The sequence below is a fragment of the Oncorhynchus mykiss genome, chromosome 23 (assembly GCF_013265735.2).
Source record: "Oncorhynchus mykiss isolate Arlee chromosome 23, USDA_OmykA_1.1, whole genome shotgun sequence".
Taxonomy (NCBI): domain Eukaryota; kingdom Metazoa; phylum Chordata; class Actinopteri; order Salmoniformes; family Salmonidae; genus Oncorhynchus; species Oncorhynchus mykiss.
This window is the reverse complement of record NC_048587.1, coordinates 15,276,566-15,295,457: the sequence shown is the minus strand read 5'-3', so window position 1 is coordinate 15,295,457 and position 18,892 is coordinate 15,276,566. Positions and strand designations below refer to the sequence as shown.

The 18,892-nt window shown below is 44.6% G+C and overlaps 1 protein-coding gene across 3 annotated transcripts in view; it reads left to right on the top strand.

The window, feature by feature from the left end:
- The window catches only part of LOC110502317 (inositol polyphosphate-5-phosphatase A), a 192,336-nt gene that overhangs the window by 134,510 nt on the left and 38,934 nt on the right, over positions 1-18,892 (top strand). For all 3 annotated transcript variants that reach the window (XM_036960462.1, XM_021580257.2, XM_021580259.2), the window contains exon 9: positions 4,760-4,844. In XM_036960462.1, the coding sequence (XP_036816357.1) occupies positions 4,760-4,844 (85 nt within the window). The remainder of the gene's footprint in view (positions 1-4,759; positions 4,845-18,892) is intronic.

Genomic DNA, 18,892 nt, shown 5'->3' with positions numbered 1-18,892 from the left:
TTGTCCCCCGCCATTATTTTCACACAAATATAGTTCATTGTCACACAGCTGAAGTTAATTTGATCAACATTGGAGACATTTAACTGTTTTGTTCGCTGAAAAGGCTCGTTTCATGCTCATTTTCGAGGCATTGAAAAGCAATGATTGGCCCCCCCAAAAATTATGTTGCCGTTAACAATTCGGGGCAATTAGTTTCCCAGGGGGAAGCAGTGGGCCGTACTGGCCACCATACAGCAATTCTTTGTCATTTTATGGACGGTCATCAGTCAACTGTCAGAGCAGCTCAAAGAGCCCTCCAATCTAAACGTTTCCTTTAAGGCTTTTCCCAGAACAACAGGCTGAAAGAGAAGAGAAAGGAGAGCTTGTTTCCAGGCAATAGACATGTTCAGCTGGAAGAAGGACTGAATAATTGCAGAGAGATCCTCAATAAAAGCCGGATAAATTGATTAGACAGGGTGGTAGTAGTGTGGTGCGCGTACGTGTTTATACAAAATGTATAACTTAGTGTTTTAGTGGAGGTGTGGTGAATAATGTGATAGTAGAATAGTTTATTCTTTTAAGAGCATCGGATTGACTCAATGTGTGTGCTTATGCTTATTTGGGTTTCTTTGCAAGCTCCTGCTATGACCTATGTGTTTGTGTGGCACAGGGAATACTGTTGCTGCCTTATGTCATTCAGTAGTAGGGTTGAAACATTTCAGGAACTTTCGACACGTCTTTCCCAAATCCCAGTTGGCTGATTACCTAAATCAGGAGGGAATAAGCAGGAACCAGATTTTTTTTTCCGAAGGTTCCTGGAATTTTGCAACACAATTCATTAGAGGCTGAAGGGGAGCATAGGCTTTAGGGGGCTAGTTGTGTTTAGGGGCTAGTGGACAGTGCTAGCTCAGCTAGTGACCAAATACAGTATAGCCCTTCATGGGGGTAGTGGTGTGCAGAGGGGTGTCAGTGCGTGACTGTGAACTGCCTCCTCACCCTGGGAGGCCTGGGGGCAGCAGGGGGTTAGTCCCCCCCCCCCCCCCCCCGTCAGTCTCTACTGTATAGAATCAGTTCATTAGCAAGTAGCCACCATTCACTCTTAGCTCTGCAGCCATGGAGATTGAAGAACCGTAAATGAGGATATTGTACTGTATATTGTCTACAACCGTTTTACCTAGTTATGTATCTGCAGAATAGAGATCTGCCGAAATGAGTCGATATGATGGGTTCACAGGCTGTAAGATGTGGCTCCCATGCATGTTGGATTTGGCAGATGGGAGTTACTGCTGAGAAGAGGTTGGACCGGCTTGCATCGCCACCTATACCAGTCCACCCAACACCACCAGATCCAGTGGCTGACATCCTTCCTCCCTGGGTTTGTTTGCGTCCCTATTAGAAATGCTGTGGGATTTGACCAGTCGTTGGGTTTGACGTTGTTGGGTTGGTTTATCCTCTAACCTCTGTGTGACCGCGACACCCCACAACCACCCTTTTGGCATGACTCAACTGGGAAAGCTGGGTAGGTTGGGAGAAGGGGGTTCTGGGTGGGATGGGCGCTGGTAGCGGGTGGCCAACCCTGGGTGTCACAGGTCACATCAGGGTTCCTCCCCTGGCCCATTGAGCCAGACGTCAAGAAGCACATTCTTCACGATGTTAACATTCTCCAAAATTCTTAAAATCACACTCCCAATGGATGACTCTGCATTGGCTTTTGTAGTGTGCCGCTGAGTAGAATTTGAATGAAGCATTCATTTTTGATAGGCTAACGTAACGTTACTTGATGAAGGCGTGTTAGCGTTAGCTAGCAGTAACTGCTTTTGTCTTGAAGCTAAAATGTAATGAGAGTACGGAAGATAAAATAAACCCCTTAATTGTCTGCACACGTTTGTGAATTGTTGAATAATGTAAGAGTGTAATATGGTTAAAACGAAAAGTTCCTTGCATGGTTGAACCGCTTTTTGTAAGCACGATTACTGGCTAGTGGATGTACTATAGGCTAATGTGACTGGGATATTTAAGCTGCAGTGCAAGAATGTCTGTTGCCAAGCCCACAAATTCTCTCTCGGCACATGGCAGTCCGTTGCTAATGTAAACTGAAAAGTTTATGTACATATTATGTCAGTTGAAGTCTCGTCGCGGTGCTTCTGCTGCAACTCTCTTCAATCTGAATAAGCCCGAAGCCATTTATGTGTGTGAGCAGTGAATGTGTCAGGAATGTGCTCCCTGTGCTTTGTGCGGCTGCGGTAGGGGGCCTGGGAGCAGAGTTGGGGGGCCATGTTATAAATTAGCGGCTGACCCTGTCTTTGTGTGGCCCCAGGAAGGCCTGACTGATAGCCCCCCTCAGTGAGAACGGCCCCTGTAAAGGGCCTCTTTCAGAGGTGTCACCGTGCGATGAATTGGCCAGGGGGGGAAGCATGTTTATAGACTGTGTAAAGAAGTGCGTCTTTGTGTGGAAATATCGCTGACACTGTTACAGTTTGCTTGAATGAACTGTGATGACGCGACTAATGGGGCCCTCGCTGGGGGGCCTGCAGGGGGCCCTCAGGACCCCCCACCACCGCCCCATTCACAACCAGTCCGCTGTGGCTAATGTCAATTCTTAGGGATGCCATAAAGGCCAAGCAAAAGTCAACTTTCACACCAGCGGGTCACCACAAGTGCTTTAGGAAATGACAATGTAAACAGAGCGTTACCTTCTGACCTGCGGCTGATACCTTAGCCCTACAGACAGAACATCCTGGGCTACGGCATTAGACATGGCTATTAGAGGGATGAAGCTGGGAACAGGCTCGGCCCTGGGGAAACGCACACGCTCTCCGGGGAGAGTGGCATGGTCTGAATCGTCCCTTTGTTTTCTCTCTTGTCCCTTTCGCCTCTCCTCGCTCTCTCTGCTCTCTCCCTCCACACTCACTCTCTCCTCTATTTTAGCCCCCCCCCCCCCATCCCCTCCTTTTTTCACTCTCATTCTCCACTCTCTCTGTTCTCCCTATCTCTCCTCTATGCAAATGTACTTTATTCGCTTTTTGGAGTGAGCTCATTTCTTTTTTTTAAAGAATGAAGCCACCTTAAAGCTGTCTGTCTACAAATGTTCATAATGTTTCATGTCGGCAAGCCTCCGTTGTACATGTTACATGCTCAGCATACACAGATAATATCCTTATTGGAAAAGGCAATACCATTATTTGAATACTCTTCTCATCCTAATCGTCACTATAACCTTGAACTTTTATTAGGCCTATATTTATTTTTACAGAGAACTTGGTCCATTTAACCCTGGGACACTGTGAGTCGTGGGTTTGCAAACACATCGATTTAAGGGACACTGAGGAATGTGTTGAAGTGGCCGTTCCATTGGCCACTTGCACATTTACATTTGAGTCATTTAGCAGATGCTCTCATCCAGAATGACTTACATGAGCAATTAGGGTTAAGTGCCTTGCTCAAGGGCACATTGGCAGATTTTTTTCCACCTAGTCTGCTCTGGGATTTGAACCAGCGACCTTTTCGGTTGCTGGCCCAACACTCTTAACCGCTAGGCTACCTGCCGCCAGGCTACAGCAAGTGTGAACTGTCCTTGTATTTGAATAGAGTGCTCTTCCAGTCCCCATGGCTGGGGAAGGTCAGTGATGACATCACCCAGTCTGTGTGTTACCCCCATCCCGACCCCGAGCACCCATGACTGGTAGTCTGAGGTGCAGGTGTCCGCCAGTCTCCCCACAACAAGCCCCCCCCCCTCCCCCTCCCCTCCTCCTTAAAGAAACACTGGCTGGGCTGTGGTGATACTTTACGACACAGGTCCAGGAATGGACCCACCACAGAGTGCCTTCTCTTTTTATGGCCTCATAAATATATTGTTATCAGGGTGCCGGGAGAGAGTCCGCCCTCCGCCCGGCGATTTATCCCCCCCCGCGATTAGCAAGGCGCTAGCATTCTGAATCATTAATTACACAAGTAGGCTAGCAGCGCTAACTCTGTCGTCTTAATTTCTTATCTCTCCCCTGTAAGAGGGAGCCTCTTTTTAAGTTAATGATTAGGTATAGGAAGTTAATTATACGTCGCTTAGGTGCGTTTTAAATGCGCTCAGATGCCAGTGCTGCTGTAGATCTGGAAGCATTCCATGAACCTGGTTCCTGGACTCCATGAATCCTCCCTACCTCACACAGTTCTATATATTGGATTGAATTAGATACTGTGGGTGATTTCTCTCTCTGTTACTGTTCAATGATCATGTCCCTATATTTATTTCACCTTTTATTCCATGGCTAGATGGTCAACACATACTAGGTAGTATTCAAGTGTGGATATTGGGACAGAGTTCATGACTGCTTACCTTCCATGCAAAGTATAGCAGCTTCCCATAGAATGGAGATCATACTGTCCACACAGACTCAATCTAATTTGCTCATACAAGATTTGGAACAGCATGCTCAAGTCAGCTCAGTCACATTACTAGAACATAATTTGAAACTTGCACAGCTAATTTCACTTTATACTAGAGGTGAACAATATTTCAAGGGCCCCGATTTTACTCAAACCAATTCATGTTAACTGCTTTACAATTCTGTTTGGGATTTTGTCATGTTGAATATTATTCTCGACAGGGGTGAAACACTTCTGACCAATGTGTTTGTGCCACCAGGTGGTGCTGTGCACCTCGTAAATTAAATTAAATGCCCTAAGGCAACCAACCAAGGCCCACCTGAGAGGCCCATCAACAGTGTAGGCCTACTCCACTTGAAGCAATTCACTGTTGATGGCAAATTGTTTTCATGTTTTTCAGGATCACTGACCAGAGGTTTGAAAAGGTGCCATATTTTGTCTTCGGAGACTTCAACTTCAGGTTGGATACAAGGCAGGTTGTTGAGGTAAGCACTGATGCATGTAATGCAAGCATATCAGTTACAGAGTCTACAATGGTGTGTGTGTGTGTGTGTGTGTGTGTGTGTGTGTGTGTGTGTGTGTGTGTGTGTGTGTGTGTGTGTGTGTGTGTGTGTGTGTGTGTGTGTGTGTGTGTGTGTGTGTGTGTGTGTGTGTGTGTGTGTGTGGGTTCATGAACATAGTTTGCCAGGGTTTACGGGGGACACCAAACACCAGCCCCTCACAGTTATGGCTCATTATCACCCCTCTACTGTGGCTGGCCCAGCTGTGTTTGCCAACCAACCCTCCAAGTGCATTGTTAGGTTCCCCTCTCTATCTCTTCCTCCCTCTCTCCCTCCCCTTCTCTTGGTGCAAATAAGGCTACACTGGAGAGTCAGCGTAGAGTAGTCATTCAGCAATCCTCATCAGGAGATAGGGGGGGGGTTGTTGGATAACAAGCCATAAAGTTCCACACAGACCGTGGAGCTCCATGATAACAGAGACTAGACACTTGTGGGGCAAACCCTGCTCTCACCACACAATGGCCCCTCAAATCAGTGGCTCTGTTCAAGGTGTGGGCATTGTTCATTTAGGAGAAGCCCCTCTCTCTCAAAAGGGAAGGGGAATAGGAGTGGGGAGGAGGGAGGTGGGCGGTTGTTGAATGGAGGGGTTTTGCTCAAATGGTTCAGGAAAGACTTCATCCTGTGAGGTAAAGTGAGAATTGCCTTTTGAGTGGGGAATGTGGTTTAACCATCCAACCACTAGGGGAGGAATTAAATAGAATACTTTATTGAGTGCAGCAACCAACTAGTCCTGTGCCAATGGGACTGGGAGAGCTCATGTTTTTCCTCAAGAGATTCATTGAATGAGGATGTGGTTTCAGACTGCTGAGTTGTGTGTGACCATATGATGTACTGTATATATCACATTGATATATTGCATTTTCTAATTCTCTGGTGGTACATTGGATTCCACAGAAGTAATTGGTGCACATTAGAGCTGCTGATCATGTGAGAATATTATAAGTTGCTTTGGAGATAATACAGTAAGCCAAGGTCCCAAGTCCACAGCAGCCACAGCCTGAGAGGGAGGAGGGAAGAGTAGATGCCTGAAGAATTATCAGAGAACACTGAGACTATTGAGAAAAACTGTTCTAGTCTAGTTTACCTCGAATGAGGAATATGATGTGGTTAGCATGACTGTGATCATGAAATTCAAATAGCGGGCGTTAGTTTGATATTACAGCTACCGCTGAGACATAGTCATTGTTTAAATGTACTTTTTATTTTTTAGGCAGGTCAGTTAAGAACAAAGTTTTATTTACAATGACGGCCTACCCCAGCCAAACCCGGACGACGCTGGGCCAATTGTGCGCCACCCTACGGGACTCCCAATCACGTTGAATCAGGGACTGTAGTGATGATGCCTCTTGCACTGAGATGCAGTGCCTTAGACCACTGCACCACTCGGGAGCCCATTGTGACCATAGGTCCACACAAAAAGTGACGTTTTCAACTAAAATCACAAAAGTGTGATACGGAAGCAATCTTTCCACATTGAAAGCAGTTCAGCCAAGTCTAAATTCAAGCATCAACGACACACGTAGTTTACTTTTTTTTATTGTAACTGTCCAATTGTTGTGAAGGATGAATATTCATGTCAGAGGAGGCTGATGGGGAGGAGCTATAGGAGGACGGGTTCATTGTAATGGCTGGAATGGAATAGATGGAGCGGTATCAAACACATCATACGTATGGAAACCACATGTTTGACTCCGTTCCATTGATTACATTCCAGCCATTGTAATGAGCTGGTCCTCCTATAGTTCCTCCCACCAGCCTCCTCTGATTAATGTCATAAACCATGTTTCCATCTGACATTTTTATGCGAGGTAAAGTACGTTGGGTGAAGAATGTCACAACAGTCCAGATGGAAACAGCTATTTTGTTGACAAAACAAAATACACTAGACAAGGTGGGATATTTTTGTGTCTAATTATGAGAGAAATGCCGCTGGACACCCTTTTATGCACAAATATTGATATAATAATCATCCGATCGAAGTGAACTTGGAGTCTCGAGATTATATGTTGTCTGGTCCACCCACTACGACTTCGGGAAAGCAAGGCAGTTTATTAGGCTACAGATGAAATAAGTTACGATGAACATGCACGGTGATGAGCTTGATGCTCCTTTCCAATAACTATAGAGGGTCTTATTCTGGTGACATGATTGATGCTTGGCTGCTGTTTGACAATAAAAAAATGATCTTGCTCTTTTGTCCATAATAATCTCATCCTGTAGGCTATTCCCGAAATGTATCTGCGAGCTGTTGGCTAGAGCGCACGTGCCAAGACCATAGTGGGTACATTCACTATATAACAACAACAAAAATGTAATATATATTTTTGTTTATTTAGCAATCGGGCCTGCATCTTCAGAAACATGACCCGGCAAACCGTACTTCTTAACACCTGCTCGCTTAATTGTGCGCCTCACTATGGGATCGAAACCCAGGCTATAGTGACGCCACAACACTGCGATGCAGAGCCTTAGACCACTGCGCCACTCGGGAGGCCATAACAAACCTTTTAGTAGAGTTGAAAACGCAATGGAAACCCAAGGTAATTTGACCGTAAAAGTTATTTTTATGTGCACTTTTTCATCACACCCTGCACACCGAAATGTATATTTTTAACTAGTATGCAGTAGGTTGATAATGATTTCACCAAAGTATGTTGTATCAGACATTTCAAACAACATTCCCAGCTAATGAGAAAACAGTCACGGTATTTAATTTAAGGGAATGAACAAGATTTAACAATGCAACCGTGAGGCTAATTTTAAGTGTTTAAAAATAAATAAATAAGTACATCTATACCCCAGTACGACCTACGTGACCGCAGTGAAATGGGGGGGGTCTAAAGTACAAAGAGTACCTCAGGAAGTCAGATCTGTGGTCCGTGAAGTCCCTTCCACCACCACTCTCTATACACACACACACACACACACACACACACACACACACACACACACACACTTTCTCCTCGCACACACTTACTCATAAGCCCCTCTACTTTCTTTTACTCCTTCCTAAGAGGTCCTCATCACCCTTTTAACGGGACAACACCAAATGCTGATGACATCATCCAAGGGGCTCGGCTTGTTAAAGAGGCAGCATTCTACTCATATAAACCCGTCCAGTGCGGAGCTCACCGGTTTGATTTAATGGTGACCTGTACTATATGTGGTTGTGGAGGGCCGCTGTGATGTCACCAGTAAACAGATGAGTGTAGTCTCCATGTGGCTCTCTAACTCCCAGCCAGCGGCTATGTCAACCCTATAATGACAATTAATGTCAGCCGGACAATTAGTGCACATTGGGACTATGCTTTACTGTAGATTGGCCCTGGTGGATCGATCGGCCCTGCTTATCTGGAGATTGATTCAGATGTAGGCTCTCTCTCTCTAACACACACGCATGCACTCACATATACACTACCGGTCCAAAGTTTTAGAACACCTACTCATTCAAGGGTTTTTCTTTATTTTGACTATTTTCTACATTCTACATAATAGTGAAGACAAAATAACTACGAAATAACACATATGGAATCATGTAGTAACCAAAAAAGTGTTAAACAAATCAAAATATTGTTTATATATTCTTCAAATAGCCACCCTTTACCTTGATGACAGTTTTGCACACTGTTGGCATTCTCTCAACCAGCTTCACCTGGAATGCTTTTCCAAGAGTCTTGAAGGAGTTCCCACATACGCTGAACACTTGTTGGCTGCTTTTCCTTCACTCTGCGGTTCGACTCATCCCAAACCATCTCAATTTGGTTGAGGACCTGGCCTCCACAATCACCCAACATCTGATGCAGCACTCCATCACTCCCCTTCTTGGTAAAATAGCTCTTACACAGCCTGGATGTCTGTTGGCTCATTGTCCTTTTGAAAAACAAATGATAGCCCGAACCGGATGGTGTATCACTGCAGAATACTGAGGTAGCCATGCTGGTAAAGTGTGCCTTCAATTCTAAATAAATCACAGATTGTGTCACCAGCGAAGAACCATCACAACTCCTCGTCCATGCTTTACGGTGGGTAATACACATGCGGAGATCGTCCGTTCACCTACAATGCGTCTCACGGCGTTTTTTGTGGACTCATCAGACCAAATGACAAATTTCCACCGGTCTAATGTCCATTGCTCATGTTTCTTGCCACGAGCAAGTCTCTTCTTCTTATTGGTGTCCTTTATTAGTGGTTTCTTTGCAACAATTCGACCATGAAGGCCTGATTCTCCTCTGAATGGTTGATGTTGTCTGTTACTTAAACTCTGTTAAGCATTTATTTGGGTTGCAATTTCTGATGCTGGTAACTCTAATGACCTTATCCTCTGCAGCAGAGGTAATTCTGGGTCTTCCATTCCTGTAGCGGTCCTCATGAGAGCCAGTTTCATCATAGCGCTTGATGGTTTTTGCGACATCTCAACATCAACAGTTAAGAGGAGACTTTCTTCAAAGAATCCACTACTGAAGGACACCAATAAGAAGAGACTTGCTTGGACCAAGATACGCGAGCAGTTGATATTAGACTGGTTGAAATTGTCCTTTTGGTCTGATGAGTCCAAATTTGAGATTTTTGACTCCAACCGCTGTGTGTTTGTGAGACGCAGATATGGTGAACGGATTATCTCCGCATGTGTGGCTTCCACCGTGAAGCATGGAGGAGGAGGTGTGGGGTTGCTTTGCTGGTGACACTGTCAGTGATTTATTTAGAATTCAAGGCACACTTAACCAGTATGGCTACCACAGCATTCTGCAGCGATACGCCATCCCATCTTGTTTGCGCTTAGTGGGAGTATTATTTGTTTTTCAACAGGACAATGACCTAACACACCTCCAGGCTGTGTAAGTGCTATTTGACCAAGAAGGAGAGTGATGGAGTGCTGTGTCAGATGACCTGGCCTCCACAATCACCCGACCTCAACCCAGTTGAGATGGTTTGGGATGAGTTGGACCGCAGAGTGAAGGAAAAGCAGCCAACAAGTGCTCAACAAATATATTTGTTTATTACTTTTTTGGTTACTATATGATTCCATATGTGTTATTTCATGGTTTTGATGTCTTCAGTATTATTCTACAAGGTAGAAAATAGTTTAAAAAATAAAGAAAAACCCTTGAATTAATAGGTTTGTCCAATCTTTTGACTGTTACTGTATTTCTCTCTAGTTGCAATACACAGCTACACTGCTTCGCTCTGTCTGAGTGTAATCATGGACACCCGCTGCAATGAGAATAGCCACCAGACCCACCCCTTTACCCATCATGCCCTGCGGGTGGTTGTGGTTGAGTCTCCTGTGTCTGTGTGTGTGGTGTTCTACACTCCAGGCCCAATGTCCTATACCCCATTGTCCCAGGGTTGGACACAGGTGCCGGATTCCTGTCATGCTTGTGCGGCAGGATCAGTAACCAGAGGCTGTTGCCAGCTCCCCTCCCAACTGGGCTCTCCATGAATTGTGTCCGACAGAGGGAATTGGCTTCAATTGACCCCCATTCACTGGGCCTTTCACTGGGGGACAAAGGACACAGCCAAGTGGAGACTAATGCTGGGGTTGAGCTCCCTGGAGGTGGTCTCCCCAGTGTCATCGCTCTGTCCCTGGTCCTTTTCTCCTGCTCTGACTGGCCAGGAGAGGTGCAGGGAGAGGTGGGCCCAGCCAGGGAGATGTGGAGGAATGAGGCTGCCCAAGCACTCGTGGGTGGATGGGGCAGTGGGTGCCCATTTTCCAATTGTATGCCATTTCACTCTGTTTACTGCTTGAAGTCTAACCACTGCATTCTTAATGGTGCACTGGGTTTTATGTTTTATTTTACCTTCATTTAACTAGGCAAGTCAGGTAAGAACAAATACTTATTTACAATGACTGCCTACCCCGGCCAAACCCTAACTCGGACGACGCTGGGCCAATTGTGCGCCGCCCTATGGGACTCCCAATCGCTGCCGGTTGTGATACAGCCTTGAATCGAACCAGGGTCTGTAGTAATGCCTCAGCATTGAGATGCGTCACTCGGGAGCTTAAAGTTGTCATGGTTCCAAGGAGAAAAGTGCCTATGTTCCTATATTACTGCTGTTTTAAGTAGATACTGTCCTGAGTGTGTACAGTATGTTTGAGATAAGGTATTTGGAGCAGAGGAACCACCTGTGTGTTGAGACGGTCCGGCAGAGACGAGGAAGAAGAGATGCATGGGATGTCCGGGACCCCTGGGGACCAGTGGCGGTGAATCACAGAGCCTCAGTGACAGGCCCAGGCTCCGTGCCTGGACTCTCAGTATATTTAAAATCCCTCCTAATTAAACTTTATAGAATGTAAATTTAATATCTGCAGAAATTGTGCGCTTCTGGCCGGCCCCTCCAATTTAAGGATTGATGGAGGTCAGCGCGGAGGTTAATTGCTGACTTGATCTACTGTCCCCATGACATAGCTTGTGCCTGTTTTTAATTGGAGTTTATCTGGCCGCTACATGGGCAGATTTCATTAGGCTTGCGGCCTCTCACCGTGCCACAGCTCCCTCTGTGAGGGAGATCCAGGTTGGAGCATGTGTGGAAGTGTTCGGTAGAGCCCCCTGTCTGTGGCTAGAGAGAAGAGCAGGAGGGTGGCAGGGGTCGGCTCAGGCATAAATCTTCCTGCTTTGTCCTGGGCCTTTCTCTCACTTGAGCAGCATGACGTTTAAGTTGGGTCTGTTGACTAGGACCCACTCCAAATGAATGTTGTAAAATTCTCATTAATGACAAGCAGGGTAATAAATATAAAAATTTTGTTGTGGTGCTTTACAGCATATGGCCCATGCCAGGGAAAAGTGTGACGGGTGTGTGATTGTATGTGTGATTCTGTTTAGCATATTCTAAACATATTCTCAATACAGTGTGCCTCTACACTAGCCTATGTTGAGGTGTGTGTGTGTGTGTGTGTGTGTGTGTGTGTGTGTGCGCGCACATACATGGGTGTGTGTGTTAGTGATGCGCGGGTCAGCTGTTTGTACACCTGTACCCAATTGCTCATAACCAATCCGCATGGACTCCAGTCGGACTCCAGTCGCAAATTTGATGATGTGAGACTGGACTTGATAGAAAAGAACTTGACACTGATGACTTGAAATGATCTGGTCAGATTTTGTAACGTTTTGTCACTCATTTGAATTATGAATTACTCTCCATGCAGTCATAGATAGTAGCAGCAGCACACTCGGCCCTCTGATTGGACCAGCAAACTGCCGTTCAACACTTCGGGAGAGCTATCGCAGTGTTTCTCAGTTGGGAGAAGGTTTTGTGGGGTCGCAACTCACCAGTGCGAAACTGAATGGGAAAATATATTTTTTATAAATATTTTAATAGGCTACAAATAGTCTACCATTTGTAGTTTATACAGTTGAAGTGGGAAGTTTACACTCACTTAGGTTGGGGTCATTGAAACTCGTTTTTAAACCACTCCACACATTTCTTGTTAACAAACTATAGTTTTGGCAAGTCGGTTAGGACATCTACTTTGTGCATGACACAAGTAATTTTTCCAACAATTGTTTACAGACAGATTATTTAACTTATAATTCACAATTCCAGTGCGCCAGAAGTTTACATACACTAAGTTGACTGTGCCTTGAAACAGCTTGGCAAATTCCAGAAAATGTTATGGCTTTAGAAGCTTCTGATAGGCTAATTGACATCATTTGAGTCAATTAGAGTTGTACCTGTGGATGTATTTCAAGGTCTACCTTCAAACTCAGTGCCTCTTTGCTTGACATCATGGGAAAATCAAAAGAAATCAGCCAATACCTCAGAAAAACAATTGTAGACCTCCACAAGTCTGGTTCATCCTTGGGAGCAATTTCCAAATGCCTGAAGGTACCACGTTCATCTGTACAAACAATAGTACGCAAGTATAAACATCATGGGACCATGCAGCCATCAATCCGCTCAGGAAGGAGACGCATTCAGTCTCCTAGAGATGAACGTACTTTAGTGCGAAAAGTGCAAATCAATCCCAGAACAACAGCAAAAAAACCTTGTGAAGATGATAGAGGAAACCGGTACAAAATATTTTGACCCCTGTGAATGTGATGAAAGTAAAAGCTGAAATAAAAAATTCTCGCTACTATTCCTGACATTTCACATTCTTACAATAAAGTGGTGATCCTAACTCACCTAAGACAGGGAATTTTTACTAGGATGAAATGTCAGGAATTGTGAAAACTGAGTTTGAATGTATTTGGCTAAGGTGTATGTAAACTTCCAACTTCAACTGTAGCAAGCTTGCAGTCATCAAGAATCAAGTCGACAATCTACTTGCAAATCTACTAGCTCAGACTGGGAAAATACGTTTTGAATGGTCATCCAACTCGGAATTCCAAGTCGGGAACTCTGTTCTCTTTCTAGAGCTACGACCTGAAGAACACTAATGTCATGATTCAACCTTTTGCCGAGTTCCCAGTTGTCTTGAAAGCACCATAAATCCAGGGGATGCCAGACTTTGACAAAATTTGCCAACGAAGGACCTGTTCAAGTGAGCACGGCACACCAAGGTGAGTCCAAATATGTATTGTATGCTGCGGCGTAAATTATGTAATATGCCAGGGAGATATTAATACTGTTGCTAAGAAAGTAATACTATGTTGTGTAGTAAGCTGTTAGTAGCCCATGTGCCTCACCCTAATAATTTGGTCCCTTTTCCACTCATAATTTAGCCTACTGTTCTGACTTGGTGGTGCACATGTAGCCTATAGCCTGTTTTAGAGAGATGTCATCAAATATTGTAAGAGCTTTCATTGTCTGCTTATATGCCCCCTTTATTTATCCTACGGTTCTGACTTTGTGTACAGGTAGAATACGGTAAGAACGGCCCATGTTCTGAATTCTGTCGCTGTACATTTCAAAAGCGCTGAACAACTAGTAAAATTGACTGCGTCCGTCCTAGCCAGCCATTTCAACTATGTTTTTTTTAAAAGGTTTTTAAAGGTAGTAAATGAGGCTGAATGAACTGTTTCGCTGCCAGACAAAGGCTCTGCTGATCGCCAGGTGTAACAGTGGTAAAGTGTTGGGACTCTGCTGTTGAGACAGCTTTATGTAGGCCCTAACATTTTGTGGGCACCATTTGTCACCATTATAGTCCAATTAATGTATTGTTTAGTGTTGTGTTGTGGCTTTGCTGGCATGCATCTAAAATATTTTTTTTGAGAGTGCTCCACCAAGATTTACACGAAAAAATCGCCACTGGATCGGCCTAGATTTATATTATCCATATAAAATACAGTTTAGAAATCTACTACAGAGGCATCTTTGCCTGAACAATAATAGACTACCTGGCAATTTTATTGATGATTTTCATATTTTTAATAGGCCTAGTTTAGGTGGCTACTGGCCATATAAGATAGCTGTAACATCGCGCTGCCTTCAATATTATGGGATGAAGATCTTACACATTCTGACGAATTAAATACAGTATTTGTGAGGAAGAACTTGGCAACGAGTGTTCCGCGGACATGCAGCCCTCCATGGTGATAGTGTGTGATGCAGAAAGACCATGCTTTCCATCCCATCCTCTGCTGCATACAGGTTGGTAGGCCATATGATTCTGCTTGCTCTGGATTCCAAAGAAGTGCCATTGTATCCCTACCTGATATTGGCTGCTAACATGAATGACTTTCTGCTCAAAATGCAGGTGTAAAACGCAGTTTATTTCTGTATCTGAAGTTTTGAAAATGCGTTGCCGTTTATGGCTGTAATGATAGGCTACATTTGCGCAGCCGCTGCTTTTTGGGGTTCAAGAACCACTGAGTTAGCGAACAGATTGCTGATTTGCTTGTGCATCTATTGGATCCAGGGCAGCTCAAATGTCAAATTGTTGGGATAAAGGATTGCCATACTCCTAAAATGGTTTGCTCCTAAAATGGTTTGGTGATCAAGAATATTAACTGTTTACTTTGCCCCAAGCTCACCAGCAATGGGGCATCGAGCACCAATTACTAGCATTGGCCTACTTGTCTTTTGTTATGTCAAAATAGCTTGAAGTGTATCATTTCGTTATGAAGCTTGCATTTGGAATTTGTTCAAATGAATTATTACTTAATAAAAAAATAATGAAAAGGGCAGTCTGGTAGACTCGATAAATATACAAATATTTGTAGTTGAACAAATCATAGCATTTTTTTTTTTTTAACTTGTAACTCGACTTTATCTTGGAATGCATGACTTGGATTTGACTCAACCTATTCGTTCTACTTGGGGCTCAGACTTAAGAGTCGGACCTTGTGACTTGAGACTTGCTTGTGGCTTGATTAATAGGGACTTGATCCCACGTCTGATATGTGGTAAATGAAAATTAGGCCCACACTCGACCCTAAGCCGCAATTCAAGAAAATGTGCTGTACAGTCAGATGACTGAACGATTTTTTGACAGGCCTTTTTAGATAGGCCTATGTTTCTGCTTAGAATTTCCAACATTTTGTTTGGCTATTTGTTAGTCAACTCGTCTATAATTAGATACATGCAGCATCTCTTCTGTCATTACTTGTTGCATTAGAAGACTAAATAAACCCTTGCTCACCAGAATGTCATAAATCGATTGAACGAATGCTTCAATGTAGTTAACATCGGTAAAGTTTGTTTTCTCTTTCTGCTTTAAATTAAAAGCTGTTAAAATGACCCAAAATGGGGTTTTCTTTTCAGTTTGGCTTGGATGCATATTTTATGTGGTTGAAATACCATCTGTTTTTATGATGCTGATAAAGATAGCACCGCCACCTTTACAGATGGCCTGGAACTGCACATTCATTCTCTCAAGATGCTGAAAGAAAGAAATCATATTTCTCCACTCCTGTTCCCAAGTCAGAATTTCTGGTGTATCATTTTACGGCAAGAAATGCTTAATTCTGCAGGAGTTAATATTGTATTAGGATATGTCAGAGGTAAGTTACAGGTTTTAACTGCACAAGTACAGTGAAATGCCTTACTTGCAATAGACCTACAGTCAGTGTCCAGATTTCAGTTAGGCTACTATTCCATTTAACCCATCTGAACAGTAAGTACAATTCCCTTGACGTGCCATTTTGAAGTCCCCACCTTGTGACTGTCACATTTTTATAACACATAGCCAGCACTGCTATCCTCCCCATTTACCACATAGCCAGCACTGCTATCCTCCCCATTTACCACATAGCCAGCACTGCTATCCTCCCCATTTACCACATAGCCAGCACTGCTATCCTCCCCATTTCCCACATAGCCAGCACTGCTATCCTCCCCATTTACCACATAGCCAGCACTACTATCTCCCCATTTACCACATAGCCAGCACTGCTATCCTCCCCTTTTACCACATAGCCAGCACTGCTATCCTCCCCATTTCCCACATAGCCAGCACTGCTATCCTCCCCATTTCCCACATAGCCAGCACTGCTATCCTCCCCATTTCCCACATAGCCAGCACTGCTATCCTCCCCATTTACCACATAGCCAGCACTGCTATCCTCCCCTTTTACCACATAGCCAGCACTGCTATCCTCCCCATTTAATACATAGCCAGCACTGCTATCCTCCCCATTTACCACATAGCCAAATCTTTCCCCAACATTACCACTACTGTTCTGGCCTTCCCTTCTATTTATTTTTAACTCTCCATTTCACTTCTTTTCTCTTATTGAATTAAACTTGTCCTTTTTTTTATCCTCAGTGCATTGATAACTTTTTCTGCTCGAGTTACCGAAAGCATTTTAAGCGTTTGCCAATTGGCGTGTATTTCACACGCTACGGTTAGGCCCTAAAGCTTAGGCTTGCTACGCACTGACAGCAGTAAAATAATGAAAGAAAAACCTCACATTTATGTAGCCTATAGATATGAATTGCACAAGCATTATACATTTGTGCATTGTTTTCTCTTCATCCAACCCGCCCGCCCCCACCCACCCTCCCACAATATTTCATGACCCTAAACCCGCCCGCCCCGCGGATATGACCGCAGGGACTATGGGTTATAAGTCAACCCGCGCATCACTAGTGTTTGTGTGATTGCTTGCATGTGTTCTTCCATGACTGTAATAATGTATTTATGCCATCGTGTGATAAATACACATTACTCTTCAAATTGGCTGGAAAGAGTCATTTAGGGTTGTTGATGCATACTGTCTTTTGATGCATACTGCCTGTTTCTGGGTAAATAATATTCACTGCCTTGTCCCTTTTTGCCACTGCCTTTGATTAGCGTGTGTGCTAACTTGGGCCCTGCTATTAATCAAAACCGAGGGAGTGTAATTAAGTGTACACTACATTAGTCAGGCTAATTAATTTTGGGGGCCATCCATCCGTTAGCCACTGGGCTAGCACTGATTGGGCCTCTGTTCCAGGGGACCCTGGACACCAGGGACTGTGGGGACTGTGACCCTCCTTGGCTGCCGTCACACACATGCACATGTGCACCCACACACATGCATATTTACGTGATTGAGCACACACACGCATTTTCACGTCTTTGATCACACACACACACACACTACTGCCGACTATGTCCCCAAATCCCACAGCAGGTGGGAGTTTCCTACTTAACCAAACTTAACAATATCTCTATCACATACACGATGTTGTGATACATTGAGAATCTCATTGTATCTTTTAGCAGCACCATCTTAGGTTTTTAAACCCATGTTATCACTGACAATGAGGACTGCAGTAATCCAAAAATAGGGATTACGAGATACATTTGTGAGGTCGTCATGATACAGCCTCACCTTGTCACGTGACTAAAGGTTGATTCTCGATCAAATTTTATCAGCTCGTATCTCAGACAAAGATGTGTCTATATGAAGATAAACCTTCATGATCTGGGTGATTCATCACAGAGGCCCCATTATATGAGAGAGAGCCCATCTGGATAGAGTGAGATTATTCCCCCTGGGACAAAAGAGCCTGTTTTCTCCTCTCCTTCTTATTCCTCTGTTTGCTTGCCATGCTAATGGAAACACAGAGCGAGAGTTCAGTGACGAGGGAGGAACTTGAGCGATGTCGCTTTGATCAGGACGCCGTTCCGCAATAAAAAACACTCTGCAAATGAAGAACAAGCAGTGGCTTCTGTTGGTCCTCCTCATCAACAACAGCCTCATCATCAACAAGAGCTGCAGCCATTGTGTTACTGGCTGGAGCTGCTGGCAGCTGGGCCGGCCATGCCAGGGGTAAATGACATGGTGTGACAGAGGGTGAGGGCAGCGCCTGGCACCAGTGGTCACCCACCGCACCCCTCAGACCGTAGCGTCGTGGCCTCTCTGCTCCTTGGTCGGCCTGGGCCGTAGCCCCATTGAACCCTCAGTCAATGATGCGACACCTGCTAGTCACTCTGGCTACCCCACCTTCTTAGTCTCTAGTGGGGCTTTAGTTCTCTCATTTCGCATTTGATCATTTATGTCCTCACACACTTCTCTCACACTTTTTTTTTTTTCTCTCATCCCAAATTTCTTTCAGCTGGCTCGCTCACTCACCCTCTTTCACTCTCTGCCTGTCTTTCTCGATCATCTCCCTCTCACCCCCCCCACACCAATCTCCATCTCGCTCTCTTTCTGAATGCACGACTTTTTTTGTCCTCATTCTTGGACTTTTTTTCTCCATCCTCCTCTCCTTTCTCCTGACAAGGCCCCCAACATTCCGGAGCACTGATCATTCGTCTTTAACGGCTCAGGAAAGCTTTTCACTCTGGGGGGGCGGGGGGGGGGCGAAGAAAAGGAACAAGCCGATTTGTCTAGCGGAGGGGACTCTAGTCTCACTGAAAGGTTTGGTGTTAAATTGGGTCAGGAAGGCAGGTTACGCCACAATGGGGATATGAGGATATTAGCTAAACGCACATGGCCAGGCAGACAGACAAGCATGTTCTAATATAGTCTTGTCATATGAGCTTAGAGCTGCCTAGCTGCCACCCCCTAGGATGTGTGTGTGTGTGTGGCGATATTAGGCTGTCCGAGTGTACATGGTTGTAGACAAGATGAGCGCTATTATGTTGAATTATGAGATGAATG